The 17,576-nt window shown below is 32.5% G+C and overlaps 1 protein-coding gene across 1 annotated transcript in view; it reads left to right on the top strand.

Annotated features, from left to right (window-relative positions):
- l(3)mbn (lethal (3) malignant blood neoplasm) overlaps positions 1 to 17,210 on the top strand; it is a 33,555-nt gene extending 16,345 nt beyond the window's left edge. The window contains exons 2-7 of the mRNA XM_076415188.1: positions 698 to 812; positions 11,669 to 11,800; positions 14,720 to 14,920; positions 14,980 to 15,951; positions 16,010 to 16,139; positions 16,711 to 17,210. Of these exons, the coding sequence (XP_076271303.1) occupies positions 698 to 812; positions 11,669 to 11,800; positions 14,720 to 14,920; positions 14,980 to 15,951; positions 16,010 to 16,139; positions 16,711 to 16,894 (1,734 nt within the window). The 3' untranslated portion in view covers positions 16,895 to 17,210. The remainder of the gene's footprint in view (positions 1 to 697; positions 813 to 11,668; positions 11,801 to 14,719; positions 14,921 to 14,979; positions 15,952 to 16,009; positions 16,140 to 16,710) is intronic.
- The last annotated feature ends 366 nt before the right edge of the window (positions 17,211 to 17,576 follow it).

Consider the following 17,576-nt stretch of genomic DNA (forward strand, 5'->3'; position numbering starts at 1 on the left):
AGAACTTTTTGTGTTTTTGTGCTGGTCAATAATTAGTTTTTCCTCTTTCCATCATCTGTAGTCGCTCCTTTCAAAAATAGCTCGATTTCGTTTCATTTTTGCCAATATTTGGTTGGTAACTAAAATAAGTAAAGCATTTAGAGCATGTTTTTTAATTTCATTTTATATATATTGTTGGTTATAAAAAAAAATCTACTTGATAAAGACATTCCAAACAATAAAATTCCTAATATATAGCGGAATATATTAGTGTATTGTATGTGGAATATATTTTGTATGTCTGGCGAATACGCTGAATGCTATAGAACCTGCATTCATCGATATAAAAGTCACCGCTATAAGTAATTTATCCAAGATCGACAATTAGGATATGACGAGACATCATCACCATGAGTTCTTAAGAGTGTTTGATAAGCTATGTCTACAGATTTCTCTAAATCACACAACACAAATAATGAATATCGAAAATGACATGATATTAATTGGGATATTGTTGAAAATAATGGTATTTCTGATAGACCACTTTATTTATATGCAATAATCGAGTATTTTTATACAAAGCCCCATTTGATACCAAAACCGAGCTCCTTCACTTCACTAGTTAGTACCAAATTATTAATTATACTTGTCATATTTTTTTACTTAAACTATTTTTATATGCAATGCTGTGTATTAAAATAAGTGTATTTTGTTGCAGTTTCTGTTAACGGTAATTGCTGCAACCCTAGCCCTGAGTGCCAACACAGAAAAAGAGAGCCCATACGAGTTTGGTTTTACCATTGATGGACAGCAACATAGGCATGAAAAGAGAGGTAAAGTTCCTAAATAAGAAATGAAATTATAGATATATTTATGAATAGTTCATATAGGTTTAGTCTTGATATGAAATAAATGTTTAGCTCTTAATGTCTTAATAGATATTAGAACTTTAATGTACTTCACGATCAGGAATGAATTCTCTGCCTGCCTAAAAAATTTAAAAGACTGTCGAAATGCTCTGCCTAGATTGTTGTTCCTACTACTATTAAAAATAACTATCTTTTTTTTTACAACATCTTTATCAGATACGCTTAGTATAATCTTAATTATAAGGTAATTTATTACTACATTTCATCTGTACTTGGATTACACAAGCAAGACGAGTGCGAGAAACTACATCAATATGTATGCTTATTATAAAATTATAATAACTTATAGCTATAGTTTACACTAAAGGTATACATTTTATATAAGTTCGTTTGGTTTGGTTCGCTTCAATCTCCTAACATCCTGCGCGCTGTCCAGCAGTTGTATTGCTTCCACGTTAGTCGTGTTTCAATGCGAAATCAATCAATTTCAATGGATAACTTTGCAAATCCATTTCATTTCCGGGTCTTCGTGTAATTCTTCGATGGTTACGTAGCCATGGGCATTGCTAATCAATCGAAGGACATTATTTCGACAGCGTTGGGTGACCAATTGATTTGTATTTTTGGTAGAACCTCATATTTGAACCCCATAGGTCCAGGTTGGCTTTATAATTGTCTTATAAATCGACCTATTTTATTTTAGATCAAGTTGAGCGTATCTTTCCACTAACCAGTATAGTTGTTTTATTTTGGTTTTAATGTGTTTTGCTTTTTGTCTAAAGTGATGTTTCCAATTTAATCTACCGTCAAGATGCATGCCGACGTTTAGCTGATTCTGTTTGAGGAATCGGGCATCCATTGAGTGATATGATAAGTGTTTATTATTTCGCCGCAATGCAAAATTAACATGGGCAGATTTGGAGCTATTAAGTTGAATTTTCTAAACTTTCGTCTATTCATAGATTTTGTTGACTGTCACTTTCTCTTTTTCTACTGCCCTAGGCACAAATATGTCGTTTGCCATAATAATTGCGTCGTCAGTAAAAGTTCCAAGTAGTGTTTCTTTTGTTGTTGGAATATCAGCAGTGTAGAGCAGATATAGGAGAGGTTCTAAGACGCTATCTGGTGGAACTCTAGCCGAAATAGTTTTAAATGTCGAGAACGCCATTTCGTGCGATACTCTAAATTTTCTTCCGAAAAAATATGACTCCAGCAGTTAACAATAGTTACGCGGTAACAATTTGCTCATCTTAGAGATTAATCCCAAATGCCAAATCCGATCAAAAGCTTGTGAAAATAACTATCTAACAATAATGCACAAAAGCTCATATCAAGCTCAGCCTATTCTAATAATTAAATGAAAACACACATTTTTATTTTTATAGAAATTATTATTTATATGACATGTTTCAAAAGGTTATTTTAAGCTCCTTATTATTGATTCCACATAATAGACTCACTGATGATTATCTGAGATGAATCATGAAATACAATATCAAATTATATAATGTGAAAACAATTTAATAAATGATTAATGAGCTTAGGAATCTTAAAACAGTTAGTTTATTTATTTAATTGAATTATTAAGTAGTAATTATGATATACATATACAATTTACTAAAATTAATAAATCAAACACTAAAATAACAGTTTAAATGAAATAATTTTACTGTATTACATAATATTTATCCCGCGAAATAATAATATAACTAAATATATATAAAATAAATCTCAAAGAATTATTTTTTATTAGAAAATTTTCCCACTGTTTGCTGGTGGAATATGTAAATATAATTAAATGTTAAATGTTATATAAATTTACTTTATAGTTTATATTTTACGGATTTATATAAAAAAATTATTTGCATTTAATGATGTTAGAGTTTATTGATACTAAGAACATCCGGTATTCTAGAAGCTATAAAAAATAAATAAAGGACTGAAGACAAAAATATATTAAAGGAAAACACAAGCATGTTTTACAATGTATATACTATATATATATATATATATATATATATATATATATATATATATATATATATATATATAGAGAGAGAGAGAGAGATTAAAACAGGTTAACTGAAAAGTCCCCGGCCGGACACATAGATGGCTGCTTAAACCTATATGTTTTTAATTAGCCCTAACCCTCAAAAGATTCATGCATAAGTGGATGAAAAGGAATTTCCTGTGTTGTGTTTTTACTTTTTGAAAGTAAAAAATACAGTTGAAGCAAATACTTGGCTTGATTCCGAGTTTCCGGGCACTGTCCCCGGAAAGTCAACCATCAACGATTGGTATGCTAAGTTTAGATCTGGTGAAATGAGCACCGAAGGCGGCGAACGCGGTGGATGCCCAAAAGTGGTTGTTATCGACGAAACATTAAAAAATGCTTCACCAAGACAATACACCGTATCAGAAATCCATTAATTGGGCTTCAAATTGCTCCCTGGTCCACCGTATTCTCCAGATCTGGCTCCCTATTTCCTATTCGCTAGGAAAAAATTTTCATCGAATGACGAAGTGATCGCCGAAACTGAGGCCTATTTTGAAGCAAAGGATAAATCGTACTATAAAAATGGTATCGAAAGGTTTGGGGGTCACTATAATCAGTGTATCACCCTTGAAGGGAATTATGTGGAATAAATAAACTAATTATGCCAAAAAAATGTGTTTATGATAGGCCGCGGACTTTTCAATTGTGAATTCTCTGTGAATGTTAAATGTTCTGTAGTTTAAGCGGTTTATCACCTTTCGGTTATGAGGTTTATTCCATTAATTATTACAAAAAGGATGCTTTAGTAGCATTTTCATATTGGTTCTTGAAAATTGTCTTTGAAAGACTGACATCTATGTTCTTGTAGACAGCGAAAAATAATAAAATAATAAGTTAATTTAAAATAATTTCGTAGAACCATGGTAGCTTTTCCACTAAACCCTTGGATATCTATGGTTAGTTTAGGAACTGCTGATGTATATAATGAAAACCTTACCTATTAATTATTATCCATCAACAAAGTTGAAAAGATATAGCCCTATTGTCTAATATATTAAATAAACCAAACAACTACTTACAAACCGGATTATAAGATCCAGTATTCCAAAATTCCAGTAATTTTCATAATAAATGGCGCTAGTTCATTGTGGCTTAACGATTTTGGTCACCTCGAATATAAAAAAGAATATATGCAAAATCTTTTCAGGTCCTGACTGTCCTTCTCGGTCTGTTTCTTCGCAAGCTCTTTGAACATTCATTTAAATAATTTTCATACATACCTTTCCGATAACTGATAGAGACTCTCTAGATGTTAAGCATACGTGGTAACTTTAAACAAAAACATATATTGTATACTACCAGCTAAATTTTAACACTTTACTAGGGATTTTTTAAATTGTTGTTGAACACGAGATATAATTGACTTTTACTAATCTATTAACTAAGAAGTCTTCTTCTTTTTGATAAGTTTACAATAACTTAAATGTAAAGGGCAGGACTTTTGATAAATCGTTTAATTTCTTCGCTAACTTATGATACCCTAATTTCTAATGCACCATGGAGTCTTACCTCGAACTGTTACCCAAGCAAACTTTTGAGCCTTATACAAAGTTCTGTAATGAATACAGATTTCTTGGTGTTACTTATTTTATTTACTAATTTTTGATATCACCGATAATAATGTAATCCATTCAGAATAGTTAAAATCGGAGACTTATTTGACCTTTCAAAAAAATTATTCGGTTCATCCAGAAGTATATATAAACTAGTTAGAACTTTTCCTATTTAAGCTAAGACATTAGATTTCAATGCACCAGAAGAGTTATTTGTATTTATTACCTATTTCTTGAACAACTTTTACGAGAAGCGACGTAACGTTTTCACGTAATTAAGGATCTTTATGACATAATGAAGAACTTATATATTTAAACTACATGGGCGACGTTAATCATTCACCTTTCCTACTATTGTTGCTACTTACACCAATCTATAACTAATTGTTTCTTTACTAGTTATATCTCCAAAATCATACAAATCAATACTTTTCCTTCAATACTAGTATGTAACCTGTGTCTTGTTTAAACATAATGCTGCCTAGACTATCTTGGTCACAAACAGCTAAGTGTTTCTAACAATTATTAATTAAATTCAGCTAAGTACCTTGGAATCCATCTCGACGGCAGATTAAATTGGAAACATCACATTAGACAAAAAGGGGTTGATCTATAATGCAATTATAAAGCCAATTGGGACCTATGGGGTGCAAATATGGGGTTTCACTAAAAATTCAAATCAACTAGTCATACAACGCTGTCAGAACAAGGTTCTTCGGTTGATTACCAATGCCTACCGCTATGTAACCAACGAAGAACTGCACGATGACCTGGAAGTCAAATGGATTTGCGAAGTTATCCAAGATTTCGCCTTGAAACACGAGAGAAGATTACTAAATCATACTAACGTGGAAGCAATACAACTGCTGGACAGCGGACACGATATCAGGAGATTGAAGCGAACAAAACCATACGAACTTATATAAAATGTATACATTTAGTATAAACTATAGCTATAAGTTAATAATTAATAAATAACTAGAATTTTATAATTGAGGAATACATATTGATGTATTTTATCGCACTCGTCTTGCTTGTTAATTAACAATTACAATAATAATAATATATTATAATAATAATATTATGTATTGTAATAATAACAAAACAATTACATAATTAATATTACATAATCCAAGTACATAGGAAAAGTAGTAATAAATTAATTGTAAATTAAGATTGTACTAAGCGTATCTAATAAAGATATTATAAAAAAATATATAATAATAATAATAATAATAAATAATAAAAAATAATAATTAAATTGTCTGTGATTATATGTAGTTTATCAGGTTTATCCTGTGACTTATTGCAGGAATGAGAGTTCAGTAGTTTTCTACTAACGGTTTTTGAATATTTTCTTGGAAAAACTGGCATCTCTACCCTTTGGAAAAAGTTTAAAATAATAAAACAATTTTGCAGAACCATGGTGACTTGTCCATTAAATTCTTTGGTCTTTACGGTTAGTTTAGGAACTGCTGCTATATACAATAAAGGTCTAACCTATTAATTATCCAACAAATAAGCTGCCTCATTGTTTAACATATCAAATAAAACAAAAACCAGGATTAGTATATTATTAATAGACCATAATTAATTACACCTTCGGATTTCCATTGTTCGTTAACAAAAGCCCAGCAATTTTTCCAATAAATGGGTCGCGCCGGCTTATTGTGGCTCGGCGATGCCGTCCTTTTTCTCTCCTTCTTCTCGAATTTAAAAAAGAAAACAGGAAAAATCTTTTCGGGTCGCGTCGCCCTGAACAATAACGATAAAAAATCAATATTAACTCAATGCAGAACGGCTCAGGAACGGCGCTGATATAAAAGCATATAATGGTATTGTTCCATTGGAAAATATTATAAAGGCTTTTCTTGTTCGGGTCTTTTTAACGGTTTTCCCCTTGGCTCGGCGAAACCCTCGCCCGTTCCGCACGCTCCCGACCTGTTCGGGTTCAGTGGATTATTTGTTGCAGAGTAACGCTCGCGGACTGGCTAAAAGCTGACGGCTGGAGGCACTTTTCAAACAGGAACGGTCTAAGAAAATATTATGACTCGAATATATGGTTTTAGTTGTGGTTCGAGATTTATTTGGAAAAATTGCCAATTAATTTTCACCATTTTAATAATGTCTATTACTTGTTCCATTTTCTCCAGCCTGCCATGGTAAAACACATTTCTTTGGAAAAATTAGTTTTTTTTATTCAACATAATTCCCTTCAAGGGTGGTACACTGATTATAGCGACCCTGCATTTTTGTAGTACGATTTGTCCTTTGCTTGAAAATAGGACTTAGTTTCGGCGATCACCTATCTATTCATTCGACGAAAATTTCTTCCCGGCGAGCATTCTTTTCAAATCTGAGAACAGGAAATAGTCGTTGGGGGCCAGATCTGGGGAATACGGTGGATGAGGAAGCAATTTGAAGCTCAATTTATGGATTTTTGCCATAGTTTTCACTGTTTTATGATACGGTTTTTAATGTTGTCGTCGGTAACAACCTCTTTTGGACGTCCATTGCGTTCACCGCATACCAATCCCTGATGGTTGATTTTCCTGGGGCAGTGTCCGGAATCTCGGTATCAAGCCAAGTTTTTGCCTCAACTGTATTTTTTCTTTCAAAAAGCAATATTTTATCAACACACAAAATTCCTTTTTATCCATTTTTTTCACAGTAACAAAAGTTGCTTCACTCAAAATGCTATAATTCACAAACTAAAGATCCGACAGCTGTAAAATTTATACACGCATCTTTTGAGGGTTAGTACTAACTAAAAAACATATAGATTTAATTCTAGTATCGCCATCTATGTGACAGGTCTGGAACTTTTCAATTGAACCGATATAATGTTATTTTCAATCGAAAACAGTCAGGGCAAGCAAATTTGACCATATAACAGACAGACATAGAATGCGATCTCCTATTTATAAAGTCGAATGACTTAAATCCAAAACAAACATTCTGGCTGTAATATAAGATTTTAATAGTTCAGCATCTTGTTTCCGTATCATTTTCTGTAAGTTATCAACAAGGATATGTCCATTGTTGAATGTTAATAAACCCGTACTGGTAGTAGGTTTTCTCTCTATAATCGGCTTTATTCTATTCAATAGGAGTTTTTCAAGTAGCTTAGATATTTTTGATAGCAGTGTGATATTTCTATAGACTTTTATTGATCAGTTCATACGTCTGGGAACGTATAAAGTTTCTTAAACAAGCTTTTTTCGATATTCTAGAAGGTTTCAATATAAGCTAAATGTAATACCTCTATAAGACTTACACTTTAAAATTTCTGAAAGATACTTCATAGCAAAGCAGAATAAAATAATGGTTTTATGATTACCCAGTTGGTGGTTTGATAATTGGCTCAGTATACAATACACATTTTTATTGCATTAAGCATTAAGTGACTTCATTTGTGAAGGTATATGATTTTCAGTCAGTATATGTCCATTAATCAAATCAGGTGGCATTGAACGTTTTGAACGTGAACCGATAGTTGGATTCTATATGATCAAATAGGTTCAAGTATTAATTCCTAGAGCTATACCTTGTTATCAAATAATAACTTGGATTTATGTCCAATGAGCCAATTCATCTGATATAGTTTAAGCCCAAGTTGTTTTCGGTTAGCAAGTTGTACATCTGTCAAGTTAGATATTGTCACAATACGATATTGAGCACCCTCCGGCTGAGGGGACTTCTTATGGCCGGTAGTTCGTCTATAAGTAGGAAAAACAATATCCAACCCAGTACACTGCCTAGTAAAACTGAATATATTGTATCTAATTCAGTATTTTTAACGAAAGTAAGGATAAAAGCAAAATTTCTTTAATTGAATCTGCAACAGTGTATGCTACACTTTATTAAAGGTCTGTGATAAGCCAGGAATGCAGCTGAATAATAATTTTGTCGTATATCTATTTTGATTACCTGTCGATATACTTACGAAACTCGAATTGATGTTCTGAAATAATATTTATTTATTCGTTTACATTGTATTATTAAACCACCGTATGTACAAAAAAACATAGGAATCAAACATCAAGAACAAATAGTATACAATAACTTAAAAAGCTTCTTATAGTGAAAGGTATTTTAAAATATTTAATGCAGATTTTTTTATGAATCATGCGAAACATTCATTATTATAATATTTATTAAAACTTTAATAATAGATCATAAATATAGCTAGTGATAAATGTTAATTTTTAATTAGGTAAAGGCTACATTTAAAAGTCAGAAACATAAAAAAATGTCACATACGGTATTCATTAATTAATTTACGTCCATTATTTTTTTTTTGTTTGTTCATCTTATAATAAAACCGAAGCTAAATAATAATATGTAAAATGTTCTGCCAACAAAATCTTTAATAGTTCTCCACTGACATTTTCCTAGATTTATTTATCATAAAGTAACTTAAATATGTTGCTTTCATTCGACTGATTTATTAATATTTTGGTTTTTAATTTACTTTTATGTTCTTCAATAGCTTGCTCCAAATTATGCTATTTAACGACATTTTAAGAGTGTTAAAATGATTTTTCAGAAAATTAGTTTTAAAGTAATAACTTATAAACATTTTTTTTTCATACTGCAACATCTAATACAAAGTTTTTTAAATACAAAATATTATACTATTTTGATATATTTATTTGTTTACTATCCTATATAAGGTTTTTAATATATTAATTATTTTAATTTTTATTTTTTTTTATATATTTTAAAATCTCCTTTTACCCAAGGGGGGTTTTTCTGCACTGGACCTACAGTTTAACGTGGGGTCCGAACTACGGTCCTCGGCAATAAGCCTACCGATTGGCGAGTGAAAATCATCTCAGAAGACATCTTGTCTTACCTAGCCTGGATCTTGGCGTGACTGGGATCATTTTTCTTGTCGGATTTCCCCTTGCCTAGGGCAATCACAAATACTAAATATTAATTTACGACCATGCCCCAGCAGGATTCGAACCCGCGACTATCGTAACATTAGGTGGATCGTACTGTCGCCTTTATCACAATTCAACGAATCTTGGAAAATTCCTTCTTCTTGGTTCTTCCGTAATTAAACACCAATTTCCAGATATAATAAAATGTTCTTTAATTTTTTAAGTGTGTGATTTTGAAAAAAAAATTTCACCAAATATACGTTAACATTTTCCAAAACATAATTTTACCGGGTAATCATTAAAAGCCTATGTTAAGCAATTCTATAAAAATGTTATAAAATTGTATCAACATTGTATACGATCATCCCTTAGATTTATTTTTAATGTTCTTGATTTCATTTTATTGCGTGCTACTGGACCTGAAATTAGTTTTATGGGGGTGTTTCTTAGCTAGGCTGCAATCGATAAGTTGCATGTTTAAGTTTAAGTTATTAAGATGTACTCGAATGATTGTTTTACTTAAAAATAAGTATTAGGTGTGATACGTATTTTTGAGAGAAATTTATACAATACATATTAATCAAAATGTCATTTTCTATTCAGCTTTTTTTAGTACTTGTTAGCATTTCGAAGCCGTTTACTAGCCAAGCCATGCTGTATCGATTTGAACAAGTGGTAATCAGAATCTCAGAATATGTTCAATTCATTGTAGGAGCTCGTAATACAGTAAAACTTGTTTATACATTGCTCAGTACCAAGAGTTTACGGTCACGATTATTCCTCTCGTACTAAATCATATGTTTTGGCCCTTGCAATACTAAAATACAGAAATAACAGAAATATTTTCTGTTTCATTGTTTTCGAATCCTTTTGGACCTTCAGGCAGTTATTTGTTAGTAATATTAAAATAATCACTTTTAAATCGTTGAATCTAGAAAAATGGGATATAACGGAGTAGCATCACTATACATTTTTTTAATTGTGTAACGGGCTTCGGCAGAAAATTTATACAAATCGACTAACATACGATTATAAAAAATACAAGTTTGAGTGAAAACATTGAATAAATCAGTTACAATAAAATAATTATTTTATCTACAGAAATATAATAGTTGGATTATATTATTTAACAATTATTCATATTGATACTTCATGTTTTCACTGATACACATCGCTCATTAATACACGTGCAAGCACCTAACAATTCTTCTAAGTTCTGAGGCTCTATACACTGAAGAATTCACATAGATTTTATTTCAATCGAAAAGACCGCAATGTGATCTAAAAGTAGAATAAAATAAGGCATATTTGTTATATTTCAGACTACTTAGGTGTAGAATTGCATTATAAATATTAAATTAATCACCTATATTATAGTTTGAGATGTGTGTATTGTTAATTATAAGCAGTTATTCTCTTTGTTGTTTCTCCATTCACACGATTAAATTTGCTAGTGACGAAATGAAATTTTTAGGCTAAATGATGTGGCTCGGTGAATGGAGGTAAAAAAATGAAACAGTGGTCTTTACATTATGTGACCGTTATTTAATGGCTATATAAAAAAATGTTGAAAATAGAAAATATATAAAACGGATGTCTGCGGTATTACCTAGAGAAGAGGCTTGGGCAGTCGATGGTGGCACGTCTAAACCAAACGATGGTCGGTTACTGAATCATCGAAATACCCTTCAATAACATCCCAGACGAACGTCTCGGGGTTCCCAGCTATTCGTTATCGTGTTCTAGTTGGCGCTGCTGGCACCCGCCCGTGTTCAACATCTGGGATTATATTTCTGGGTACTTTGTTGACCGTTAATCCACGATGTAAAATTCGACATGCCTCAAGGCCGCTACAAGATTTACACAACATATACATATACTCAATGACATAATACAAGTAGAGAACAGTCCCTGGAAGACGGCTAAATATGGTAGAGGCTATAAATACAAATCAACCAGCCTTTTTATTCATTTATAATAAGCTTTCAAGTGATATTTTCAAAAAACTATACTATATATATGTAAAGCCTTCTTAACGTTTTTTTTTTTACTTAAATAAAACAAAAGTTTTCTCACACTTCCATTAAATTTATTTTTGCAATTCAAATCTCGACATCTATGCCGAATAATGAACGCTTAATATTCCGAACGTCACCGCAATTCCTCGAGTAGATTTTCTTGTAATTTTTACTTCCCTCTTAGAAATTTTAAATTAATATGTGATTAATATTCTCCGCGCAGACTTAGGCGGTTTAAGAACAATATTTAAAAGTCTGAAATAGGAAGTAAAGCACTCATAGACCACGTTCATTTTTTTTTCAGATGAAAGGGGCATCGTCCAGGGCGAGTTCGGTTTTATTACTGCTGATGGTATTTACCACGTGACCGTTTATGCAACTGACGAGAATGGCAAGTTTAAGATCCTGAGGATGAGAAATATCAGAATAAGTGCGCGTAAGTAGTATATTTATTATTTTAATTGTTAATTATTTCGTTCTGATTATTTGTGATTAATAATTTATTTATTTAGCAATGAAATTAATAAAATTGTTAATGAAAACAATATCAGTCGCTAGCTGCTGAATTCTCCAACCTATTAGAACATTTTGATCCACCACAGCACACACGATGGCTATATTTTTGGCACTTCTTGGGGATTTCTTTCACAAGTTTTAAGCGGAATAAAACTGATTTAATTTTTTTAATATATATTTATAGTAAGCAGTCAATTTATTTTCGGAGTAATGTAATTACCCTAACATATTATTGGAACTAAAATGCCAAACACCATTTCATTCTCTAAAACCTTGTCTATAAAATGAACTAGGATCATTCCAACATGTAAAAATTGTATAACTTACGTGTTTCTAGACATTCATTTTAAAATATGTCTTTTTTTCACAATTTTCTTGCGAAAATGTGACTTAATTACCCTAACATATTATTGGAACTAAAATGCCAAACACCATTTCATTCTCTAAAACCTTGTCTATAAAATGAACTAGGATCATTCCAACATGTAAAAATTGTATAACTTACGTGTTTCTAGACATTCATTTTAAAATATGTCTTTTTTTCACAATTTTCTTGCGAAAATGTGACTTATATTTTTAATATTATTTTAGTTGGAAATTATTTTTATATATACAGTTTTAGAAAAAGCTTAAATAAAACTTAAACTATATATATTCATATATTCATTTTTCATTGCTATACAGGTCTATAGAGAATGTCTTCTTCTACCTAGTTGTTTAAAGCTGCTTACTTCACTTCAAAACCTTCAATTTTGAAGCTTTGCTTAATATTGCTCACGTGCATTGTGCAACTATAGCTAAATATCTATGTTAACCATATCAAAACCGGACTGAAGCTGTTTTGGAGCAAATGTCTTTCTTTCTGCGTCTGCAAAAGTTATTCTTTGAACAAATACACTTACAAATATAACAGGTCAATTGGAAAGTCCCCGGCCTATCATAGTAAAACAAATTTTTTGCCAAAATTAGTATTTTTTATTCAACATAACTGCCTTCAAGGGTGATACACTGATTATAGCGACCATCCAACTTTTCGATACCATTTTTTAGTACGATTTGTCCTTTGCTTCAAAACAGGCCTCAGTTCCGTCGATCACCTCTTCGTTCGACGAAAATTTCTTCCCAGGGAGAATTCTTTTGAGATCTGAGACAAGGAAATAGTTGTTGGGGGCCAGATCTGGGGAACACGGTGGATGAGAAAGCAATTCGAGGACCAATTCATGGATTTTTGACAAGGTACATTGTCTTGATGAAGCAGCACTTTCTGTTTTTCCAAATGCGACCATTTTTCGGCGATTTCGTCCTTCAAACGGTTCAATAACGCTATGTAATAGTTGCTCTTGATGGTCCTTGTTTTACAGACGCCATAACCTTGCCAGCCGACTATTGCGTTTTCCTGCGCTTTGGAGCGGGTTCATCGTGTGCAGTCCACTCTAGGATGACCGTCGATTGGACTTCGGAGTGAAATGATGGAGCCGTGTTTCATCCATTATCACATATCAATGCAAAAAATCGGGCTTATTAGGCTTGACCATCTTCAAATACTGCTCCGAATCATCAACTCGTCTTTGGTTTTTTTTTGGTAAAAAGTGAGCTTGCGCGGCACCCACTTTGCACAGAGCATTCTCATACCCTATTAATGATATAATGTACACGATCATTAAAAATTATTTTGGTAATTTTTGAAATGTTTTCGTCGCTAACAACCTCTTTTGTGCGTCCATTGCGTCCACCGTCTTCGGTGCTCATTTCACCACGACTAAACTTAGTATACCAATCCTTGATGGTTGATTTTCCTAGGGCAGTGTCCAGAAATTGGGCATCAAGCCATGTTTTTGCTTCAACTATATTTTTTACCCTCTAAAAGCAATATTTTATCAACACGTGAAATTCCTTTTTATCCATTTTTTTTCACAATAACAAAAGATGCTTCACTCAAAATGCTATAATTCACAAACCAATGATCTGACAGCTGTAAAATTTATAAACGCATCTTTTGAAGGTTAGGGTTAACTAAAAGGCATATGGATTTAATTCTAATAGCGCCATCTATCTTTCGGGCCGGGGACTTTTCATTTGACCTGAAATAACTGCCTGTATATTTGGTTGTGAAGTTGGCTTGTCATGATGTTTTGATTAATAGAGCTCATAGTTCGTCTCAGTCTGTCGTCATTTGCATTTAAATGAATTAGGAAGGACTTGATTTTTTCTAGCACTCAAGAACAAACAATTTATTAACTGATTTATGTTATGATCTCGAATTATAGAGCCAATAAATAGTAAATTGCCATTGTAGAAATATTTTTTTTCAACGATAATTTACATATTTTCCTACTCAATTTATGGGGAAAAAATCGATTTTTAAATCATTTATAATTAGACATTAAAACAAAATCAGCTGGTTATACGAGGCACTTGCCAACGCAATTGTTTTGTCCGTTAATCATTCTTTAGTTTACTTAGATTCCTTAGATAACATCTAACCTTAGATCTGTAGTGCTTCAAAGTCTCCTTCGAATTTTGAGTCAACCCGGACTAAGATTTTCAACGTTAAAATAATCATTCTTGAAGTGTCGATACTATTTCGAATATGAGTTAACAGTTGCATTGCGATTTAGCTGTCGATGGAATTGGCTTCCAGTTAGAGCAGAAAATTAAATCCTTGTTATATCATGTCATTTCACATATTCAACTCGTTAAGTAATAAAGCATTTGAAAGCAATTCAAGGAATATCCATATCAGCAAACAACATTCATAACAGTCAAAATCATTTTGAGCAAACAGAAAATTAATTTGTAGTTCCAATTTATAGTATTCTACGTAATTACTATGTTTCAGCGTTAGATGGTTCTCCATTTACTGGAGAAATATCACCAGAAGCTGAGAAATATAGAAAACAAGCAGGTCTACCAGCATTAACCGCTGATCAGTCACCATCTGCACCAACTCCTTCTCCAGTAGCTATTCCCAGTCCAGTTGTTACGAACAATCCAGCACCATTCGCCTTTACTACACAACCAACTGTTAAGCCAGCTTGCGGTAAGTGTCTATATTTATTGACAATATTTATAACCTAGTTGACATGTTAATTCTTGCAGCTTCATGTGGTTATATCACTACTCCGGCTCCATTGCCGGGACAAAATGGAGCTAACACGTTCCAGTTCCAAAATCCAGCATTTAATAAAGAAGATCAATCAAAATATCAACAGCCTCAACAGCAACAAGCAGTTCTACCAGGTCCATCAACAGGAGGAAGCTTACCTCTGCCTCCTCAGGGACCTTCAAGTAATATTCCTCCTTATCAAGCCGCAAAGGGACCCCAATATACCAACTACCAATCAGGTCAGCAGCTTGGACAAAACGTTGCAGGAGCTGGTGTCAGCCAACCAGGCTTACCACAACCGTCATATCCTGGTGACGGAGCTTTCGTTGGAGTACCGGCATTTGGACCAGCACAAAACTTTGCAGGAATCGATACCAATCAACCCTCAGCTTTTCCTGCATCATCATATCCTGGAGACGGAGCTTTGGCTGGAGCACCGGGATCTGAGCCAGCACAAAACTTTGCAGGAATCGGTGCCAATCAACCAGGAGGTATTCCTGCGCCATCATATCCTGGCGACGGATCTTTCGTTGGATCTCCCGAATCAGTGCCCGCACAAAACTTTGCAGGGTATCCTGGGGACGGAAGTTATGCTGGATCCCCTGAATCTTCAGGACTCGGTAACAATCTACCAGCAAGTCTTCCCGCACCAGCGTATCCCGGAGTTGGAGCTTTCGGGGGGTCACCGCAATCTGGATCTGTGGCAGGATATCCCGGTGACGGAAGTTTTGTTGCATCACCTGGAAGTAGTTTCGGAAGCAATAACAATGCTATTGGCTCTAACGCTGGTGATGACGGTTTGATATATGACACAGGAGTAATTTATGGTCAAAACGGTTTTGGCACCGTAAATGGTGTGGCTCCACCAACGACTGACATTTTACCACCTATTGAGGTATCTGATAACAATATTCACGTAGGTGGCAGTCATCCGCAAGATATACCGATTAAAGATAAATATCCAGGTATTATCGATTAACTAAAAGCCTCTAGATCTATTGACTAAGTTTTGTTTATTTTTAGGAATGCAAGATGGACTTCCTGAAGGAATTAATGAGAAAGATATTACAGACTTGTTGTACAAGTTCCACTACACCGTTGGTTTTCATGGTCATTATGAGAAAGGATACAAAAATGGTGCTAAAATTGGAGGGTAAGTAGTAAGCATTAAGAACATTATTACATATTTCTCCTGCAGGTAATCAGAAATGCATTGATTTCAGAATAAAATAATTAAAATCAAAACACTATTCAAATGATAATTAACATCGCTGTTAACTACTCCTTCCCAAACTTTAAGGAATTTTGAAATTCTATTTTGCAAAAACCATCTTGTCTTAGACGAAGAAGAGGTTTTCCCAATTGTGCTGAATCGACTAGAACATCCAATAGCCAGAAGAAGATCACTAATGATGAAGGATCTAATCAAACTAACTGCAGATAAATTCACGGTTTAATCTATCTTTACAACTAGGATTTATTTTTTACAATGAAACATTTTGAACATAAAAAATCATTGAGATATCTTTGTGGAAGTATCCACCAGACCTAGCTTTTCAGCCAGTGCACAATGTTACTGATATGATATGTATTCTCATTTCATTTCATATGTTGATTTTTATAGATTATTTAGTGTAAAATAATATTATCAGCAATATAAAACTTTAAATTACCTTAAATTAACTTTATAAAATTAGTACGAATAATTTATATGCTTGTTACAGATATTTTGTCAATGGAAGAGACGGTATCAGCAGAGTGGTCACCTACGTTGCCGATGAAAATGGTTACAGACCAAAAGTTAAGCTCATCAATCTTGGCTTGGACTCAAGCGATACTCCTAAGCCTGATTCTGAAAAGACCTTCGGACTACAAAGCTTTGAGTTCGTCTGGTACCCTATAGAATAAAGATAATAGATGTAGTTATTTTATCGTAATTACAATTAGGTTAAAACGTATACAATAGATAAAATATTTTGAATATTCAAATAGTGACTGTCGTTTATGTTCATATTGAACCTAACGATATAAACAAAGATAGAATAAGGATGGAATATCACTTTATAATATGTTACGTTTTTGTTTTTATATTTGAAAATTGTCTCTACAGTATTAACTTCTTTAAAAGAACATATCTTGTTATTCCCTTCATATAATTTGTATATAAGTTTATAATTATTTAATAAAAATTAATTTCTTTTCTATAATAAATGATTAAAAGAAATTTAATGTTTTTTTAATAAAATTATGAAGAATAGTATTGTAGAAAAATATAAATTAGATAATGAGGAATCATCATAAAACACAGATAATCAGAACAGAATCTCATTCTCAACTTTTAAAATTTTGTATATAAAATAATATTATGTTTCAAAATATTCTTTAATATTCCTTTTTTAAATATTCATATCCATGATTTTAATAAATTCTTGATTAATAAAAATAATACTAAAATTTAATTATTGATTTTTTAAATAAATATTCTATTAATATTGTGAGTTTATTATAAATGTATATAAGATTGCTTACACCATATTGTCATGATTTTGTCAATAAATATTTGCTTTTGCTAAACAATATCCCGTAGGCA

This window comes from Rhynchophorus ferrugineus, unplaced genomic scaffold, assembly GCF_030347505.1.
Source record: "Rhynchophorus ferrugineus isolate W39M unplaced genomic scaffold, kcgeb_rfMv2 rfM9, whole genome shotgun sequence".
Classification (NCBI taxonomy): Eukaryota; Metazoa; Arthropoda; class Insecta; order Coleoptera; family Curculionidae; genus Rhynchophorus; species Rhynchophorus ferrugineus.